At 37.3% G+C, this 22,980-nt stretch overlaps 1 protein-coding gene across 7 annotated transcripts in view; it reads right to left on the reverse strand.

The window, feature by feature from the left end:
• Positions 1-22,980, reverse strand: part of GRID2 (glutamate ionotropic receptor delta type subunit 2) — a 726,503-nt gene that overhangs the window by 287,674 nt on the left and 415,849 nt on the right. For all 7 annotated transcript variants that reach the window (XR_011337353.1, XR_011337352.1, XR_011337351.1 and 4 more), the window contains exon 3: positions 14,342-14,626. Coding sequence is in view for 2 of the 7 variants with exons in the window: in XM_069855621.1 (XP_069711722.1) it covers positions 14,342-14,626 (285 nt within the window). In the remaining 5 variants the exon portion in view is untranslated. The remainder of the gene's footprint in view (positions 1-14,341; positions 14,627-22,980) is intronic.

Below are 22,980 nucleotides of genomic sequence, written 5' to 3' on the forward strand. Positions count from 1 at the left end.
GTTCCTTGTCTTGATCACTTATTTTCCAGGGGAATGGTCAAACCATAGGCCACAGAGTGATCATGTGTCTTTCTTCATAAAACATCTTGTATTTGAGAAAGCTTCAAATTAAATTTTCCAACTGCTTGGCTAGTCTGAGACCTTTCATCCTCACCTATCAACTTGCCCTACTCCCTGCCCTTCTTATATAGGGGGTAGAGGGAAAGCTTTATTTAATCCCAACATGGGATAAGTCAATATGGCATGAAGAATCTCAAAAGCATTCATACTATTGGAAGCACTTCAGATACAGTTTGTATGTGATGCAAGAGGACAACAAAAGGCTGGAAAATCAGACTGAAAGCAGACAGGAGGAATACCTGAGACTCTAAGCCCTAGAAAAGATGTTACATGAAGAACCATAAATTCTACCAGGAAAGGGCTCTTAGCTGGCCTTTAGGGTGGTCTGTTTTTCAGGTGATATGAGTGATGCTGTGCTGGTACTTACAACACCTCATGGTAACAAGACAAACCACACGGAATAGTGGAGCATATAACTGTTCTTTATTTTACCAAGATTGCAGTACGTATGTTCTCATAAAGATACACTGACAGGTGACAGCTTTTAGAGGAAAGAAAGTTCATTTCAAGACTAGAGGAAATAATGAAAATCACCTCTTCTGAAAAAAAAATAAAAAAAAATATTGCGTGAAAGTCTTCTAACATTTTCCCAAAAAACTGCCTAGAGCCTGGCACGCTCTGTTAGCCTGAAAGACAGGAGTGTTACCAGCACTCAGTTGTGGTCAGTCCTGTAAACACGAGGCAAACTTGTCCAGAGGTCCAACCTCTCTGGTCCTTCCAGCAAAACATTAGCAACATGACAGAGAAACTGTGTGATACACACCTAAAGAAGATGGAGATGTCACACATGGGAAATGCGATACTGACTGCATAAGATCTGCAATTAAACTACTAAGCAACTTAGTAGCAACTAAGGTCTGGCTAGTAACCCTGGCAGATGAACAACACTACATGGCCCAAAGGGAGCCCAGCAGGAATACTCCAGCTTCCAGAAATGATGGACCTTCAGGGAAAAGCTGGAAATAACTGAGCTAAAAATCTTTACGCTGCCTTTACTGGAAATATTGTACTAAACCTAAAAGTTTTCCTCTTTTCCAAGGCTAGTGAATACTCTTTTTATTGAGTTAGACATTTGAGGATTTGTGGGGGCCCCAACATATTCCAAAGTTTAAAGGTTCTGACAAACACAGGTGATTTTGACATTTGACTTCAGGTTCTGGTAAAACAAGCTATCTGAGGAGTGCTGGGTTACACAGAAGTCTAGCAGTCCTATCAAGAAGGTCTGAGACTAAGCATATCAAGGTGTGAATGTCTAATTTTTAGCCACAAATACTAGCATAAGGAAAACAACATTCAGTCTCCATGGTAGAGAAAATGCTCTGCTCATCTCCACAGCAGAAATGTACTAAATAGAGAATATTAGATAGTCATCCTTTTCCAGCATTTGATTACCAAGCTACTTCATATTATAAAGAAATAGCTGTGTTATAGCTTAGAAACCAACAGTGCCCCAAAACAATTCAACTGGGTTGGTCTTGGAAGTCTCTAACTGACATACCCAGGAAGTTGGGCCGCTTGTCTAGAGCTCTCAAATACCATGATCTGGAAAGAAACGGTATTTTAGGCAGTTAGGCTATTTTAAGCACTCAGCACTGCAACCTCATCCCTCGTACACTGCAGAAATACCAGTATCACTAAACACTTGACAAATATTTTACACATGAATCAAATACATGCTTACCCTAAAAATAAAGTTCCATAAGAGAATCAGATACTAATTACAGCTTCTATTTAATATCTAAATCAGGAAAATTAAATTCAGCCTAATCAGAGATGTTCGATTTTTTTTTGCACTTTAAATATCAATTTAAGAAGCATCAAGATGAATTGAACTGCTACAAATATGCTTTGCTTTATGCAAATGAGAAAATAACTTCTTTCCACTTTAACTCCTGCTAAAGTTTCCAAGGCTCACCCACTCTGAGAATTATTCAACATCCAGACAAGCGGAATAAAAACTGATCCATTGGAGTAAAAATTGTCAAGTACAAGAAACACATCTAGAAGGGATCTAGATACAATACCAAAAGTAGAATTTACTTAGGTTGTGAAAGCCTTTCTTAAAACTTATATCCTATAGCATAAATCCATATAACCTCCTATGACACAAGGACAGGGTAAGCAGGAAACATCAAACAATAAATATGTTTACATTTCAAAACAAGAATGTAATTTCACTTGACCTGAATTTATTAGGTGATCTCACCAACAGTACGCCGTGTAATACATTTCTAGGAAAACAGGACCATTCTAATAAAAAAGTTAACACAGCAGGATTCATAAAACTTCTTTACTAATTCTACCTTCAGCACTGATACAACACAAAGCTGTGGGCAGGAACTAAACACAGACTTGGGTTACATCTCATCATATGCAGTACAAGAATGGAAGTCTTGGTGATGCTTACCTGCTGCTATGAAACATCAGAGAGAACATAAAACCACCCTTCTATTTAAATTCTATTTAAATCATGATTTCAGCAGCAAGTCACTAGCAATGGTCACATTCAAAGCGTATGCCAAAGAACAGATACTGCCACTGAATGGGCTGCATTATCTGTCCTGTGTGGATTGTCTGAAGGTAGCACATATCCACAGTGCACTGTGGAATCATCTTTCTAATAGATAAACTCCTTCTGTAGAAAAACCTGGCATGCAACCTGTGGCACAGATGGCTCTACTGTGGAGACACAGGACTGTTCATGTCTGGAAGACAGGTGTTTCTCACCCTGAATTTGCTAGCCAACCTGCTGCCCAGCCAGAAAATGCATTTCTATTTTCTATTTAAATCAGATGAGTCACAGTTATTTCCAGAAATGCAAAAGATCTGTCTGTTATTACCAGTATTAATTATCCTCCTTACTGATGAAAGCCAAAGTTACCACGTAGAGACAAACCAATGCTAAAGCTGAAGCTGCTATCTCCTCTCCCAACTCAGTGTCACTATTAGTTAGTACTGTATTTTCCCTTTTTTTTCCACTGTACAGCCACCACTTCCACCCACACGTATGTGCACAAGAACATAGTACCATTCTGCAGTCACATACTAAGCATCAACTGTAAGGTTTAGGCTGGAAATTTAGAAGAAACATTGTCTAACATACCCTTTTCAACCAAAATTACGACTGATCTAAGTGATTGCGAAGTTGACTTGGAAAGTTTGATGAACAAAGAGCAAGGCAAGCAAAATTTATCAAGTTCTCTGATGGAAATGACCTTCCCTGACTACCCATACATAACTATGCCACCACGAGGCACAGGTTTATAGAAAGTTCTAACAGTCTGCACCACTGGTGCACAAAAGTTCCAACACTAGACACTCCAGACTGGCTGCAGCCCCAGCTGAGAAAGATGTGCAGAGTGTCCTGTGTGGGTGAGCTCAAGGCCCATAGCCTCCTAGGATCTGAAGATGTGACTGATACATTCAAATGCAGGTACTCAGCATAACGCTACTCAAGTTGAGAACTGAAGTCAGATGCCAGCTTTACCACAAACTTGTCTTTATTGTGTCAGTTATGGTCAATGTGGCCTAAGAGAGAATTTAGGAAATGAAATTCAAGTCAAATTGCATGCAAGCACCTAAACAATCTTTTTGATACTGGAAAAAACACAAGAAACAGGCACGTATCTTAGGTGCTGTTACAAAGTATGCTCTGAGCAGACCTAAGCATCCTTCACAGACCATGGGTCCTACACTAAAATCTCCCTAAATGACCAACCTGGCAGGGACACTCAGACCTCAGCTAACACTAACAATAGCATCACTTAATGGAAAGCTCAGCAGCTGCATGACAGAAAATACGCACAGCCAGGTGACTGGGAAAAGGAGCCAGTATTTTTCAGAGGACTGGGAGGATTTAAAATCCTCAGCTTTCCTCAATACCACATAACAGAAGAAATTGTGTCTTTCCACTCTTTTCATTGAGGTTTCTACCATGACTTGATCTTAATATAAAAACATAAGACGTGGTCCTTCCACAAGGGTTTTCTTATCACTGGATCAAATGCTCCTCTCACTTTTTTATTCTCTCTGGTAACTTTCCTTTGCCATCTCTGTTTCTATGCAGAGAAATAATTTCAGACAAAGCAAGTCTCCTAATCCATCTGGGGGAAAGCCTAATGATCAGGACATCCTAGAGCAAAGTATGTTTGGCTTCAGGCATCTCATGTAGGAAAACAGGTATGCAGTGAGGATTTTAAGGTGCACAAAATCCACCCACCTCTATCATTATATTCTACCTAAATTAAAAGACACTTGCTCAGCACACTGGTTATCTCAAGCCTGGTTAATAGTCATTAGCTCATTCTCCCTCAGATGCCATTTTAGATCCAAGAACATTTTCCTCACAGTATCCAGGCAATAAATACCAACTGATTCATCTGTAGCAGTAAAGGTGAATGCACCTGTCATAAATATTCACTGGCTGATTTACACAAAAGATCACTTTATTTATAGAGCTGATGAGAAAAGCCATTGTATAACAAATGACACCGCTCCAATTCTTATCTAGAAAGCTTTAAAAGCCCAGCACAGTGATTCTTCCTTACACAATGATGGCTAACATGACAGCAACTAGCAATTATGAAAATACATTATACACAAGGGAGGTGTGCAGGTCCAGCTGGACTCTCATGGTGCCACTGCTCTGCTTAAAACCTTGAACAAAATGTTCACATTCCTGTGAATATGTTGATATTTATTAACATGGTTAAGATCTAAACTGAGGAAAATAATGATTTAGCATGACGATACAATAACAGTTCTTCATTCCATTTTCACAGCAGCGGGATTCCCTCTCATTAGCTTATATGTAATTCAGTGAACCTCCAAAGTAAAACAAGCAAATAAAAAACCCATCAACATAGCTCTTTCACTTTTGCATTTGGGAACTGAGAGAGAGCAGTTACCTGAACTATTTCAGCTGGATGATCTAGCTTCAAAGAACACAGCAGTAGCTCAAACTCATTATAAGTAAATTCAAGCTCAAATGTATAATTACATATGAAATCTCATTTAAATTATCAAAATTTCTGGAGCCTAACAACAGGATGATATTTCTTGGGGGAAACTGAAAATTTTCAAATTATAACAATGACTATTTTTTCTCCTCTGCTTGCAATTTTCTGTATTTTCACACATCCAAAAAAAGAAACAACATTTTTTCTCAAATTTCTTAGTATCATCCAGTCGAGCAAAAGGAAGAAAAACATACTTATATACTTTCCCCCCATTTTTAAAGATATTTCCTTTTCAACTCATAATAAAAACAAGTCACTTCAATTTGTTGCTCATTATGAACTACTGTGGCACTACTGAAATGCTTATGTAATCATTGTTTTAAAGGATCATTCAAATACCAATTATATTAGCTACTTTTTGTTTCATACCATATATCAATTATTAGAGATTATCCTTTAAATATGAAAAATCAATACAGATATTCTCAAGTACTTGAATCAATGCTGGGAAGAGGTATTAACTTTTGCAATTTTCAAATCTTGCAAGACTTATGTTTCCAACCTTACTAGTGATTGACACAAGATTTTTCCTCAGAGTTCCTCAGTTTTTTAACTGGAAAGAAAGAGAGAAAAAAAGCAGAGAATAGTAAGGATAAATAAAACTGAAGCTAGAACTAATTCTTAAGAATATCGGATGTGACCTCAGCTCTCAAAACCAGAAAGGGAATCAGATTTTGATCACTCCTCACTTGTAAAGGCTGACAAAATGTATTCTATAATCACACACTTGTGGCTGTGTAACCTGCCTCCTATCTCTTCATTCAATTTATTTTTGACTACAGTTTGAATTTGAGATTTCCAAAAGACTTCTAGGAGTTGTCTTTGAGTAAAAGAACCTCTTGCAAAGAAACATAATTTTCCTACTTAGTGCCTCCAAAGAATATAATAACATATTTAGAAATAATAGTGCTGTCTCTATCTTCAGAATTTACTCTCCTATTAAAAACCACGCCAAACTTAAAAATTTACCTGAATGCTATGTAACTGTACAACAGAGCTATATATCTCTGCCTACATATATGCCTTTATTGAGCAGCAACTAATCTATACTTCTGTCAGTATGATACACCAACTCTCCCTGTAGGTCACTACTTGCTCCCTGTTGGTTTTTGTATGCATTAGACACCATGCATTCCCTTCCAAGGGGGTGGTGAGGAACAGCAAAATGACTATCCTTGCAGACTTCCTCATAATTAAGCAAGTGTGTCTATGTGTGCTATAATCTTACTTAAGACAAACTCTTCTCTGACCGTGAATCAAACTGCTCCTCAATAATTTTTTCAGTCGATTAACAGTTTGTACTATTGAAACAGGAATACTTTGAGTGGACTGGTGCTGTGAGTAACATAAGCTATGAAAACAATGCTGATAAACTAAGATTTAGAAATTGATATATCAAATTTCTAGCTTTTTTCTGTCTCTGCTTCCTCTTTTTCTTGACTGGTTAAAACTCTGAGAGAGAAGTTGTCTTTTCAATTTATGATACTACCTGACATTTATGATGTTATTCTGCCTAACTCGTCTCTTTTTCCAACTGTGGTATAATTTCTTGTATTCAACAAGACAATTACTTAGTACAATAGTTTCTTTGTTTGATAACTCTTCATTTATTTAACTGCCAAAATATATGTTTACAAATTCAATTCTAATACTTCTGAGAAGATATCACAACAATGTGCTGAGAGATGAAAAATACTTAGCAAACAGCAGTGAAGATCCATGCAAGTTTCAGGTATTCATATATTCTTAATACAAGTCACTTTTCTTCTGACACGTGCAGACTTTGTATATATGAAAGAAATCTCATGCCTCTGCAAAACTTTTAGATAGCTCCTCATTTACAGTGATTACACATTACACAGATACTAGGATAACATCTACAGTTTTGTTGGACATCAGCAATGGAATTTTAGATACAACAAAAGATTTGGTTTTCCTTCCTTACTAATACAACTGATAGTTGTCAAGCCAAGCCTTCGAATACTTTATCCATTGCATCCTTAAAAACAGCAACACAAGTGAATGACAAACCCTCTACTTATAGCTTCTAGAAAGCATTTCCCCAACTATTACATGGTTAAAAAGCAGAAACATGGCCATTGTTCCACTAGAGAACTTTTATAGAATAGTTCAGTTATCTCAGAAGTTGAACAACTTTAAGGTCAATCGAAATATATATTCAATTTCCAGTGGTAATGTCAACCAGCAAAAGTCAGTTGCTAAAAAAGTTCTCAGAGAGTTATTGTTGCAATATAGTAGATACATTAAAGTTACACAGATGAAAAACACATGTTCCTTTCCTTATCTAAATGACATAATAAATACTAATGGGAAAAAAAGCAGCTCAATAATAAGCTTGAATTAATTATATGTTTATTGAGGCACAGGGAAGTAAATGAGTACAGGAAGTTGGCAAAGGGCCAGATGAGTAATAAACAGTTTTAAGACTGTCTGGAGACAGACTTGAGAATATTACAGTCATCAGGCAGCTGAAAACAGCCTCGAGGTAATTATAAGCATTTGCAATCGATTAAAGACAGCATGATTCTTTCATGAATCTTTATTAAACTTGCATTGAAACTTTAAACGATTTGAAAATACTATGGTTTCAAACACATATATCAGTGGTCATCATACATTTATTTCTTGAAAATGTTTGTGCAGTAAAGTGTCAAAGGAATTACTTAGTCTATGAGGTTTTTAAAGGAGATATTATGAGTCCAGGGCCCATATGTATGGATGGGCACTGTCTCAGAATACTATCCTTTTTACAGCACGGGAGGCAGCCTCTCTGCTACCAGCTCAGCCTTTCAAGTTCCAGTACAATACCTTTTTTTCCCCAGGATCTTTAAAGAACATTACTCTGATCCTATAGTACTCAATTTATTTGAAAACAACCACCTTTCTGGGGCAGGGATGGGCATACTGTTCTCTCTTACCTTCGTAGTTTCACAGACCGCTTTATTTGGGCCAGAATCTTCAGTTAAACAAATCTTGCTGCTCTCCTCCTTGAGACTGTATTTTGTTTTGTGTCTTTCTCCAAAATCCTCTCTCAGATTGAGCTTAAGACATGTTTTTAGTGATGTGACCAGGTACCTCACACCACTACCTTCATCTTTTCTTGGTGCACAAATAGTCTGAAACCTCTATGTATGCTGAGGAGCATGAGGGAAGATCCAAGAAGTTTCTGCAAGACAGATGTTCCCTAAATTCTCCTACCACTAACCTCCTCCTTTCCCTTTCAGTGAAGTCTTCTTCAACCTCCATTTGCCATGGGAATGCCTCCTTTCACTTCAGAGGGCAAATCTCTATAATAGTCAATGCTTGTTTTGTTTCTTTTCTTTACAAAAGTTAAAATTAAATTACCTCTTGAGGGAATGACAAATATCCATTGCCAAATGTACCTAGTATTAGTAGGAAGGTCAAAAAACTGTAAGCAAAGATATTGTAGTCCTGGGATCAGTAAATATCGTATAAATTTACAGTGATGGTTACATACCAAAGGAACACAGGGTTGAAAAACACGAGACAGAAAAAAGACAGAAATCTGGATAGAGAACTGGGATTTCTATATTTAAAAAAAAAATTACAGAATAATTTTAAAATATTATTTACAACACAAAAGAGAATAGGAAATGAGACAATATTAATTCTCCATAAACAATCTTAGTTCCCCAGCCTTTCTAGATAAAGTGCAGAACCTTTCTATCTGCTTTGGTAACAACAAAACATTAAAAATATTTTTTTTTTCCAACAAAGGGACTTTCGCCCTTTCATCTTAGAAAAGCAAAAAATTCAGAATAATGTTCTTGCAATGATTCACTGGCTTCTTCTTAAAGAATTTACTATTACAGTAAGTATCTATGTATTCCAGGAAAATAAAGTTAACTGTAAACAGCCTAAAGAGGAAAACATGAATTGAGGAGCTTGCCCCTTGTTGATACACCACAGATAAAAAACAACAATATGCTAGGATTCTAGGTCAGTTACTCTGCTTATATAGCCTGGGTTCGCATATTTGGACCTCAAATGACTATTTCATCTGTTTTGCGCTGCAATTGAATGAGTAAAGGTGTTTTCACATTACTATTTGGGGACTGAACCTTGTCAGAGCAAGTCAGGATTTGCTGTTTCAAACAATTTGGTTTGAACTTGAAATCATAAAGATGTAATAACTTGGCAAAGCTTGCTCAAAATGTCTGCAGATGTCAGTGGCTCACTTCCCAAACCTAAACTTTGCAACTTCCAAATTTATAAGTTACATATTTGTAGCGTCCACTCTGAAAATGCCTTTCACTGAAAAGGGTGCTGAAGGTCCTAAGGAAGAGTTTAGAGATTTAGTGGAAGAATTGCCCAGGCTCTACACCTGCTTATAAGAAGATGAACAGCTATCCTCTGCAGCACAACAAGCACAATGGGTTGAACTGGACAATCAAGAATGGAAAGAGAAGGAGCCCATTTGGCTGCTTAAGTGAACTAAATGTGGCTTGTATATACTGTGTGGACAGTAATTTTAATGGCAGAAAGGCATCAATCTACTACATAAGTTTGCTGCATTTCATGCTGCCTACTCTTTAACTCTGCAAGAAGACTGTCCTTAATGCTATTTTAAGAAATGCAGAATCATCCTTGAACATTTTCAATATCCTCACATGAAATTTTCTTAAACAAAATCAGATTTCATGTCGTGGGTAGCCCTTTATCTTGTTTTACCTGAAGGAACAAAACCACACTGAGTACAAGGGGACTGACTACAGATTTCAGTGGGAGTTTAATCTATATCATCCCAGCAGAGAGCAAGGATGAGGGAATAGAAGATCCAGCTCATTCTTATTTTCACAAATTCATCTGGATTTATACACTAAAGGTAAAGATACATCTGTAGTAAATGAAATACAAACAAACAGCACCTAAGACTGCTGTAGATAAATGTCCTCTTTTGTCACCTCTTCACTCACTAACTGTTGCTTCACATTATTACTGCTAAGGCTCTGCCACTGAGAAAAAACTATGGCTCTACAAAAGCCTTTCACTAGTTACTCAGCTTAACAAAGCTGACAGCAGCAAAACACTTTTTTGATTAATATCAAGGTGTCTTTTGTTTTGAGTTGGAGCAGTCAACCTACCTACAATTTTACTTGGAAAAAATCCTATCAGTTAAAAACTTAGATGTCAATTATTTCAGAAATGCATTTCTACATCACTTCAACATCCAGCTGGTTATGACTTAAGAAAAGAATTGCTTCCTTCAAAGACTTTAACTTTCTTTGTCTGTTAAGAACCTTTAAGTAGACTTGAATCATCTAGCATTTAGACAGAAGAAGTATTAAAACGTTAAAACTGAATATACTCTTCTACTTTTATTCAAACAAGAATGTAAGAGTTTTAAAAAAGGATTACACTGGGACTATAACTCTTGGCCCTGCAGAAAGACACATTTCCAATTATAAACAATTCTCTAACTCTCTGACAATGAAAAAGAATCTATGATAGGCTGCAAGATAAAAATCAAAAGCAATTCAATTTATGGGATTGAAAAAATATGATACTGATAAACTGATAAATAGTTGCAAATTCTTATAGAGGTGAGAGTGATCTGGTTTAGTACAGTATTTACTTTGGATATGAGCCAAATTTTATTCTGGGGAAACTTATTTAAAATAAAAAAGACGCAATTCTTTCACAACGGAAATTTGTTACTGGAAATAATTTCAGTAGTACAGCTAAAGCATTTTTTTTGCAAATGGTTAAATTAAATCACCATAGAAAAAAAAATTCAGAAAGGAAATTATTGGAATTCTGCTGGTCACTGGAACCAGTCAGTATACCAGAATTGTCATATTTTCTAAATTACAAGAAGATGGTAACAATGGGGAAAAATAAGGGATTAACACATACCAGAATCTATATTCATATTACTTCTCATGTGCCATTTACTGTTATGAAGACATCGCTTATTGCTATGATGTATGCCCTGAGAAGCAAAGAGCACCACAAAGGAAAAAAAAACCAGAACACCAAGGTAACAAATTGCTCTGTTTGCACACTAGTCAGTTCTGCAGAGGACTGCACAGAACATAGCAATAATCTCTTCCTAATACGATTTTAATTCTAATGCAAGTGTTGATCTTCTATCTTCTTCAATGTTTAATACTAAATGTTACATTAAAATGTCTCATATTAACTGCTGCAAGCAGTTAAATTGAACAAAGTTTCCAATGAGAATTTGATTTTAGATCTCTATAAGCTGAGAAAATAAATAAATCACACTTCATCAGATCTTCTTGGGCAAGCTGAGGCATAGGACTGGGATCTTCCACAGGGAACTGCAACCACCCTCAGCTGCACTGACACTTTGACCAATGGGATGGCTTACATCTAGAATTCCACCCCCATCTCTGCATGCACAGTCTTGATTTGTTTCTAAAGCCAGCACAGAAGGTAACAGTAAGGTTCCCTTCCTCAAGGTCTTCTGGGGTTATCTGGCAAACTCTCTTTTATAAAACACAAAGTGATGCTGGACTTCTTTTGCTTGTTTGTTTGTTTTTGTTCGTTCAAGTATTTCACATCAACATACCCATCTAATTGACGGGCTTTCTCAAACATCACAAATCATAGAACACTTAGAGTCGCATGGGACTCCAGGAAGTCACATAGTCCAACCTCCTTCTCAGAGGAGGGTGAATACTGAATTCAGACTTCTCCACTCTGTAATCTATTAACAAGTGATTCCAGTTCCTCTCTTCAGGCCCTGAATTCCTCTGCCTGTCCCTCTGTGTAAGTCCTCCCTTGGTCAATACAGAACCTGGGAAGAGAAAATGTCCACTGCTAAAATACTGGAAATGCTTTGAGTATATCAATAAAATAGCAGAAAGGGGAGAAAGTGACATAATTTGTTAAGATTTAAAATAAGCTCCTGGCAAGATTGTTCTCAAGGGATAGCTAAGAAAATAATGTCATCACAGGTACAAGGAAAACTACTACCACAGATCAAAACCTGGCTAAGATGATTAAGAACAGGCAAAATACTGTGTCAACCTTAATGATTTCACTTGAAACACGGAGGTGAGGAATTAGAGAAGCATTACAGTACAAACAAGAAGAGGGATTGCTGAGAGAGAGAACAACTCTCATGGTAATGGATATAACAAGAGAGGCCTCAGGTTAGAGGTGGTGATCTGAAACTTCTGCTCTCATGTTCCTTATTAAAAGTGGAGAAGAAGATGGCCAATGAAATCAGCAACACAAATTTTTATAAAGAAATGGCAGGAAGTAAAATGAAAAAATAGAAATTTCATGTTGCCCTAGGATGGCTGTTGAAACAAAGGATTTGCAATAATTTAAAGAAACATAGTACAGTTGCACAGATAATAGCCCTATTCAGAGGTGCTTAGTTAACTGAAAACTCAGGTTGCATTTAAAATATTTTGACTCACGGTATTAGTCACAAACTATGCACACACAAACAACAACAAAAAAAGACAACACAAACACCCACCCCACCAAACCCATTGAAAATACCCAAACTTCACAAATGTTTAGAAAGAGGACAGACTGCTCGGCATATACTAAATGTAGGTTTTTAATTTTTTTTACACCTTTTCCTGATGTATGTGAAAGTGATCACTGATTAAAGTTAGATTACCAATCTGTCTTGGGCAGTATGGCATTACTTATAGACTACGGAACTCAGAAAGCCATAGAAGATGGTAGAAAGAATTAATATCTGCCACTTGTCATGTCTGGGTATGATGCGTCACTGAATGAGCTACTGTTCTGAAACGTATTCCTGGCAGGCAGGCAGGCATCTCTGTTACATAAATTGCACCACAATGAGATTCTTACCCAGAACTCAAGGACAAAATGACATGGTGTCTGAACTGCATTCTCAAATAAAAAAATGAAATTATTAATACTGAATTTGAATAATTTCAAACTGGCATTTATGAATATAATTATTAAAATATTAATTATATTTTTTAGGTATAAAACCTCAAAAATACATAAAGATGTCCTTTAGCTGGCCAGACTATGATCTTCTTCATAGGTACACTGGTATTTAAATACACAAACTCATAAAACGTGAACCAAAATACTCTTCACTGCAAGCTTTTTGGATGAGTTTTTCTGTATGTATTCCTTATCCTGCAGCCGGTGCTTTTAGGTGCTGCTTTGTTATAAATAGCAATTCTCCTATTCATCATTTTCTATCGTTCTAATTTAAGAATTTATTATGTAGCCAGGAAACAAAAATCAATAACACCTGACCTGAATGAATCAGATATTATGTGTGGCAAGTAGCTGAAGTGAGCGTTTTTCCATAACTTAAAGATTTAACTTTGAAATTAAGTTTTAAAACATTCATCCAAACCAGTCATGATTATTTATGAATAATGGATGCATCTGAAGAAAACAGGTTTGGCTTCAAAGCAATTTTCCATTGAAAAAAGATCATAAAATTAGTTAGATTATGCACCTGTACTAGAGAAACCTGTCCAGCTGTCCTCTCAGCCGTAGAATATAATTTGTACTCAGCTGAGTCACCGAGTTGGATAGCGCAGTCTTATGATGCCGCTTCTGTGTCACACTAGCTCTATCACACAACAATCATCAATTCAGCATCTTTCAGAAACACTGAATGAACTCAAAAAAGAAGGAACATGACCTTCTCTAGGCCCTCCTCCAAAAGTTCTTTGGTCTACAGAAGTTCTGTTCTGTCTACAAGTTTTACATTTATGAATAGCAGCTCACTCTTGCTGAGGCCTCTGAACTACATTCACCACTCTTTCAACTACTGGTCATCATATATATGCCAACAAACATGAAATATAGACCATGCAATAAACAACTCTACAGAATGTAAAATCTTACATGTTGCCTCTCGAATTGTCATCTTATATTTCTACAGTCTGCACAACAAGAGAGCTTGCTAAAAACTTTTATGCTTCATAAACACTGGCAGAATAGAAAGCCAGATAAGTTCTCTATTTATCAGCTAACTCTAATAAAGAAATTATCAAATAAACCTGTACATGTTGATGGATTTTAGAAATGGATTTCTCTGAGGTGCTGTGAAACGATGACAGAACCATAAATGTTCACAGGCAAAACATAATCTATTGGAAGACTATAAAGATGTAATGTGACTGCTTTCAACAGTATTATGGAATTGACAAAAATTACCCTGCTAAATAAATACTTACCATAGTCATTATCATAAAAAATAATGAATTTCTGCCAGGCATATTCTGTGATCACCCTCAAGATGACATCATTTAAGTAGACTGGGGGGCGGACGGAGAGCGTGTAGTCATCATTGCGGTTGCTCCTGGTGAGCCCACAGCCACTCCTTGGCGTTCCTGCTGTTGAGCGCTGGATGAAGAGGTGAGGGATGTGCATGGCATCTGCCAGCGACTGCAGGGATCCTGCTGACGTGCAGCCAATGGAGCTAACAAGGGCCAGGATGCCTTGGTTCATCAGGTCACAGGCTGTAAGAGAACACAGTGAGAAAACAGTGTTCAGTGCATAGGGCCTATTTAGCTGTTGAAATGTAGACACTGGAAACTGAAACGCAACAGGTCCAATCAAATGAAATATGGATAAAATTTTGCACATTGAGTAAGTCAGAGCTAAAATTCATTAAAATCATGAAGCTTCTCTATTCACTTGGAGCTGTCTTGTGCTGTGAGCTGCAAGACTACTCTGTCCACCTTGCCCAACAATGAATTATCCCTTGAAAACAAGACCCACCCTTGGCCTTTCTGAGGGGCATTAAGAACTGATTCCAGCTACTGGATTAACATGACTATCCAAGCAGATAAGCACTCTTCAAAGCCTAGCACAACAGCTCCATGAATAGGGTCTGTGCATTATACAGAGAAAACTGAAAGAAATAACACCTCAGGCTTGCTGTCAGCATTTGAAAACAACAGAATATGACTATGTACATTATCTTGTCCAAGCGAAATCTGAGTTGCTTTTTAGTTTTAAGAGACACGTGGAATAATGTCATGCAACGTTCCTTTTCATTTTTCTTTTTTTTAAAAATAAAACCTAAAACCCCCTAGTTTTATAAACAGCAAAATGTTTTTAAAATTCAGTGAACAGCTCATATACATGTATTGTCCTCACTTCTGTACAGAATGGTATGTAATTTTTTATGATAAAAATAAATCCTTGTAACTAATGATCCCATTAATAAGGGCTGAGTTACAGCAGGCATTTTGAAGCACAATACCAATGACATTCACATTAATACCAAAGGTGTTTATCATGATTAATGTTAATGCAATCAATAAATATCAAAAGAATTAATAATGATTATGTCTGTAATTTTGAAGTATTACCCTGCAAAATAAAGCAGAGTGAAGTGTTTATATTGGGTTTCTAACAGACCTGAGAGCTTGAATGAGGAAACTACACAGCCTTGTAGCATAATTCCCCAGAGCATATGCAAAGCTAGACTTCGAAATACTCAATTAGCCACCAACAACACTACGTATGCAGTTAACCTGCACTTACACACATAAATTAGGTAATGGGACAAAAAAGAATAATATATATTTACATATGAAGATCTAGTACTTAACTGCAATTATTTATTTTGGAGGAATGTTCTGCACGCACAACAGGTGCAGGCAAAAATCAAGAAACCCACATGTGAGAACATCTTTCCCCCAAAACACGAAAACATATTTTAGTACTAAACCTGTTGTCTTGTATCATATGTCTCTTTCTCTCAGTGAGTAATGTTTTATTTCACAATCAATTGTTGATATCACTGGGAACATTCACAATGTGTGGAATGGAGATACACTTTCAGGCTCACATGGAGATTGATTTTGTAGCCAACAACCAGCACTGGAGGTCATGAATGATGAGAATCAGCTTCTCATAAAGCCAGTGCATTATTCTCATTAACGTCTGTCATCCAGAGGGACCTGGATAATCTGGAGAAGTGGGCTTGTGTGAACCTCATGAGGTTCAACAAAGCCAGATGCAAGGCCCTACACCTGGGTTGGGGCAATCCATGGTTTCAATACGGGATGGAGGACGACGTGATTGAGACCAGCCTTACAGAAAAGTACTTGAGGCTGCTGATTGATAAGAAACTGAACATGGCAATGGGTACTCGCAGCCCAGAAGGTCAACCGTATCCTGGGCTGCATCAAAAAAGGCATGGCCAGCAGGCAAGTGAGGTGATTCTCCCACTCTACTCTGCTCTCCTGAGACTCCACCTGGAGTATGGTGTCCAGCTCTGGAATCTCCAACATAAGAAGGATAAGGAACTGTTGGAACAGGTCCACAGGAGGGCTGCAAAGATGATCAGAGGGCTGGAGCACCTCTGCTATGAGGACAAGCTGAGAGAACTGGGCTTGTTCAGCCTGGAGAAGAGAAGGCTCCAGGGAGACCTTAGAGCAGCCTTCCTGTACCTGAAGGGTGCCTACAAGAAAGCTGGGGAGAGACTTCTTACAAGGGCATGTAGTAGTAGGATTAGGGGGAATGCCTTTAAATTGGAGGGGGGGAAGATTTAGACTCGACATTAGGAAGAAATTCTTCACAATGAGGGTGGTGAGAGACTGGAACAAGTTGCCCAGGGAAGTTATGGATGTACCCTTCCTAGAAGAATTCAGGGTCAGGTTGGATGGCCTTGAGCAGCCTGGTCTAGTCAGAGGTGTCCCTGACCATTTCAAAGGGGTTGGAATTCGATGGATGATCTTTAAGGTCCCCTTCCAACCCAAACCGCTCCATGATTCTATGAACATACAGAGAACTGAAACATGCTCTGGAGAATTCCCAGGGCATATTGGAATTCCCAGAGCTGCTGAGGCTCTGTCCAACGGGAACACTGTTGAATTCATTCATGCAGATAAATATGGGAGAGTGAGTGTCCCCACAGAGAAATTTCAAAGTGTTTTGGCTTAGGATAAAACGTTTCCCCTCTATATGCTCTGAATATAGCTCAGCTTTTGAGCCAGCTTCTGGGTGTCAGGTTAAAGGCAATACATTTTTCAATAACCACAAGCATCCTTTTTTAAAAAAAGTATGAAATTATCATTGTTAATTAGATAAAAAAAATATTAGTATCTCACAAGTTTCTAATATTCGGGACATCTCAAAACAATCTTATTAGCATTCATCTTTTATGTTCCTTGTTACATCCTCCATCATCACTTTCAACAAAGATAAAAGGCTTGTCAAGTTATCTTTTTAGGGAGATGTTGAATCTCATTTTTTATATGGTTCTCCTGCATCAAGTATGACAATATGTAGGCTGCATATTGCAGTGAGAATGCTATTGCTTGAGAAACAAACTGTTGTTACTGATATCTTGGTCTACCCATGAAAAAATACTAGGAGCTATCTTTATGTCAGTAGGTATCTCAACTGTTAGATATTGACAGGTGAAAAAAATTGATGTTAGCTCTTATAAAAGCCTGCTTTTAATTCAACAAAAATTTAAGTTTATGTGGCCCTGGCGCTACCCATTCAAATAAAATATGTAGTGTGACCCTCCAGTCTCTCAAACATGACTTTTAAAAATAAAACAGCCAAACTGTATTACATAAGTTGCTGAAAAATGCCTAAATTTCTAGGCACACTTTCAGACTGAGAACAAGCAGTACAATCCCTGTAATGCTATGAAGTCAGAAACATACTTTTGGTGAAAATTGCTATTGAAACATGAAAGAGAAGAAAACAGCATGGAACATTTAGCTCCACAGGGCCGAATGCTAATACTGGCAAACAAACTGAATAAAGGATTAAAATCTTCTCTCTTGATACTGCACAACATTTGTTACAATAGCCTCAGGAGTGAAGTTGCCCATGCGGCTCTTTCTTCCATAATACACTTATGAAAATTGTGTGTGCTGGATTGGGGAAATACGCACTTAATTATGCTCGCAAATGGACCTTATTCCTGTACATTTAGAGACTATTTAATACACAGAGAGTTAGCTGCTGGAGAAAGGGCTGTTATCTCAAAGGCAGGCTTTTTCTAGCAAATGAGTGCATGAGTTTCAGAGTTTGCCTTTGAGTCAGTCGGATGGGATTTTTCTGTGAACAGGAATATAACTTCTACAATACACACACACAAAGTAAAGCCTATACAATATGTCAAAATATTATGTACGATGTGAATACATTCCTTAGCCACGCAGAACTTTGGCAGATGAGTTGATTGGTAAAAAGCTGAGGTCTACATGTTTTCTTAACCCTTTTTTACTCTCACAAACAAAAGCTGTATTAAATACTTTTCCTAGTGATCCAAATCTTTCAACTGTATCTTATAAATTGAATGAAAACTCTAGTTCAAATATATTTGAAATCCTGGTTGCATTCCCTTCTTGAGCCTGAAATATCAAAGTTCTATTTCGTTCTATTTATGTTAAAGAAGTCCATACACTCATACATACATATATATATATAAAAGGACTTAAATGCTATCTTGCCATTCAAAACTCTGCTGCAATTTAATTTACTGTGACCTTCTTAGAGATTGTATTTCCAAGCTGGTATTTAGTCTTCTGACAACATGGTCAAGGAATATTAGTTTGCCATCAACTAAAGAAAGAAAAATATTGCTGTGTCTTTTAAGACCTCAGTCAGGGCAGCAGAAATGTCAAATTCAAATGGACTTGTACACAACTCCACGGCAAGTTGAAGAAAGAAGTAATGGAAAATTAGTAAAAGGTGTTTATGAAACACTACTGTTCTATACCATAAGTTATCTTTAAATACAAGTTGTCCAGATACTAATTTGCCCTCATAACCACCAGACAGCAGATGCTATTAAAAACTGAATCTTCACCACGGAAAGGAAGAAAACTGATCACAGAATTTAAACATGGCATAGACACAACATTAAGAATGTCTATAAAATAAGATAACTTAAAACATTTCTCCACTGTAGATATACATAGCACATACAGCACATAGGATGTCTAGCACACACTGGCAAACACCCAGCATTAGAATCATAGAATCATAGAATAACCGGGTTGGAAGAGACCCACCGGATCATCGAGTCCAACCATTCCTATCAAAATGACTTCACTTCAAACCCCATTATAAAATCACAGCCGAGGGAGGCAAATCGAACCGCAGCACAGACCCCCTTCCTGGCTCCCTACCAAAGGCAGCTCCCGTGAGCTAATCCACGAGGTTGCTGCCCTATTACCAAGCAAAGTTTTACATTTAATTCTTCATTACATTTAATTCTTCAGCTTATCTTGTCTTTTTCAAGAAGCAAAGTTACTGAATTTCCAATACTGGTGGGCTGACTGGCAGTAACAAAAAAAAAAAAAGTGATCTTTTAGAGTAAAATCTCTTCTAAGTTAGTTTGGCACAGCATATAAGGAAAATTTAAAAACTAATTTTGTGTTCAATATGCTATTTTTTAAAATAAAGAGCATAGCCAAAGTGATTTTTAATAAATAATTTACAACTAGGCTATCAGCTTGTATAAGCACTTCAAGCAAAGCAGAATTTAAACGGCAGTGGTTCCAAATGTATCTTAAAATGCATTATCTGTAAAATGGAAAAAATAGCAGATCCTTAAATAACTACTAAAAATCTATAAATAAGAGAAGGTTTAAAAATAGATGCAGGAATAAATAAGCAGCACCAATAAAAAGGACTACTGAGATTTAGCTGTTGTTAAAAATGTGAGCAATTCCTTACTTATTTCTCCCTTCTTTTCCTGATAATAAATCATACCAAATCACCCTCATACACCATAAAGAAGCCAAGTTAAAAAAAAATTAGTATGAGATCACTGGATACTGATTTTGAGTCTAATTTTGCTCCTATTTAAATTGCTGGTTAAATAAAGTAAAAACAACAGCTTTTACACAGAAACTTTTAAAAAACTTTTTCCTCTCTTTCGGGGTCTATACAATTCACCACAAGATGAATCACAGGTTCCGTAGAAGGACACTCAAATTTGTTCTCCATTCCAACAAAATAGCCAGGAACCTACAATCCAGTCAAAGGCCAGGAAGAAAAATTTAATCCATAAGAACTTCAGGTTTTCTCCATACATTAGACATGAAGAGAGTATTTACAGATTTATTTATGCATTCTGGAACTTGATCTTCCCCTCCATCACACTGTTTGTCTTAATCCACATCCAAATCAGGATAAGCAACTGATTCAAGGGGCAAAACACAACATCAGGAGACTGAGCACCTGTAATTGTACATTAGGCAATCAGAACTTCTATAAGCTATTGTTTCTTGTTTACTTTGAGAATAATAATACGCTGCTGGCTGCTACTCAAAGCTTTTCTTAGTTTCTGGATGCTGATGAAGTCTGAGGGACCACAGCATGCAAATTCCCTACTGCAGAGGATAAGGAATAAGGTTAAAGTCTGAATTTCTTTCACTGAGATGTTCTGCTCCCTCCTCATTAAGTGGCTATGCTAAGCACAACACAATTTTTTAGATCTTTGTCACCTTTAAATAACAGTCCCAAGACATTCATTAATTCCTTGTAGAATTGTAATGTATTCACAAGAAAAGACCCATGAAAACTTACAAGAGGTTTAAACAGATGAACTACAGGCCTTGCTGTTTGATGTTCATAATCTCAGACGCAAAAAATAAGGATAAAATGTGATTATGAGACCCATGATCAAGTGAGATTGGCATCAAATTTTCAATAAATCTTTTTAGTCACTTTTGGATAGACATTCTGGTCTTGTAAATTATCTTTCCTTCATAACACAATGGTTCATCCCAGACTTTGAAGTGAATTATTTCAAGATGAGTGACAGCACATCTTTAATATATCATGGAAACTATTCAGAAGGAAACAAGGGTAAGGTGGAGGGAATGAAATATTATTTACTGGATTTTAAAGAATAATCTCTTCTGCAGTGCAGATAATGGAGTCTATCCAGTTCCTTTTCTTGATAAGGTTATAGAAAGCCACTTCATTTACATGTCCTTGTAAATATTATCCAATCTCCCGCTAGCCTCCACTACATTTTATACAACTTGGACTGCTAACAGTATTTTTAATTCAGTTGTAATTAACCTTCTAGGGATTTTGGGTTGTCCTGACTGTAAAACAAACTTGTGTTTGAGTCTTAACAGCTGTGCCTCATAAGCCTTGGGATTTCTTTCTTTGGGAAAAATAATCCAAACTTCTGACATCTAAGAGTAAAAAATATTACCAGAGAGCATATGTGCATCTCTGTTGTTCAAGACATCACAACTACTTTTGGGTTTTTCTACTGAAAAGCATTTTGTGAGAGTCTTTTCTGGGTCAGATTTCTTCCTGCATAAAGGATTTGCTGATTATGGTAACATTAAACCCGTCATACAAAAGTTTATTTATTCATTGCAAAAATAAACCGGAAGTCTCTCAAGTTTGGAGGGAGGCAAGATTTATATAAGAAGGGAATTTTGATACCATCTCTTGCAGGATGCAACATGCAAGCCTGAAAGAAGCACACATGGCAGAGGTTGTCAAATAGTAGGCTCTGCAAGTTCTCTTTTTGGACAGAAGTCCAAACTTTTTTTTTTTTTCCTTCAGGCTAACCTGCAGCTCTTCTGCTCTACAGAGGTAGACGGAGGGCACATGTCTTGCAGTTCACCACATGGAATCATAGAATCACCAGGTTGGAAAGGACCCACTAGATCATCAAGTCCAACCATCCCTGTCAATCACTAAACCATGCCCCTCAACACCTCATCCACCCATCTTTCAAACACCTCTCCAGGGAATGTGACTCAACCACCTCCCTGGGCAGCCTGTTCCAGTGCCCAATGACCCCTTCTGTGCAATTTTTTCTTCCTGATGTCAAGCCTGAACCTCCCCTGGTGGAGCTTGAGGTCATTCCCTCTTGTCCTGCCCCTGTCACTTGGGAGAAGAGGCCAGCTCCCTCCTCTTCACAAACTCCTTTCAGGTAGTTCCACATCAGACAGAGAAAGAGCAGTGTATCTCCCTATATTTTTTAAATCTGGTTTCACCTTGTATTCAACAATTGCGCACATGCTTTATCTCAGAGGAGTGATGGTTCCTTGCCTTTCCAGAAGCATGAAGTGCATCGAAAAATATTTTAAAAGCCCCAACATTTAAAAAAAGTTACATGACCACAAATCTTCAGCTGAAGATGGTTTTAGCTGCCATCTCCTCTAGCACATGGACACAAGTGTATGCCCAAAAAAGTACTTTAGTTTTTCAGGGTGTCTATGGTTGAGGAGTAAACAGAGGCTGTAGCCCTGACAGACAGGGAAAGTGGAGATTTTGCCACTCAGTACTCTTACAAAAAAGTTCAATACGAGTTCCAGCAGCTGAAGAGACACAGGGAAAGGAGGAGGTTGAATACATTAAATCCATGGCAGTGACATTCATTGGTGAAAGAACTTGAGAAGCATCACAAAACTGACCTCTGCAAGGATCTGCAAAATTAATGTAGCCTACTGAAAAAAATCAACTAATGCAAGGAAATGTGGTCCTAGATTCCAATAACGACTCAAAAATCCTGAGGTTTTTTGTGCTGATCCCTCACTGACACAAGCCAAATCTCACCCACTGCCAGCGTTCCTGCTCAAACTGTTACGTGAGCAATTTCCATTTATCCATTCAGCAAAAGGAAAACTTTTTATTTCATGTGTAATCATTGGTAGATTACACTTGATTATCTATTTAATGATGAAGCATATATATTATTTTAGTCTACTGTACAGCTTGCTCCATCCCTCCATCCCTTACTTCATCTTCGCCCTAGCACTTTTAATTTTTCTAACCAGCACTATTTGAGACGTTATTAAGCAGCTCAGTGCCTGGTACCCTTTTTAACAGCTAGCCTTCCTGCTGCAGATCAGCAACT

This window comes from Phaenicophaeus curvirostris, chromosome 4 (genome assembly GCF_032191515.1).
Source record: "Phaenicophaeus curvirostris isolate KB17595 chromosome 4, BPBGC_Pcur_1.0, whole genome shotgun sequence".
In the NCBI taxonomy this organism is placed as follows: Eukaryota; Metazoa; Chordata; class Aves; order Cuculiformes; family Cuculidae; genus Phaenicophaeus; species Phaenicophaeus curvirostris.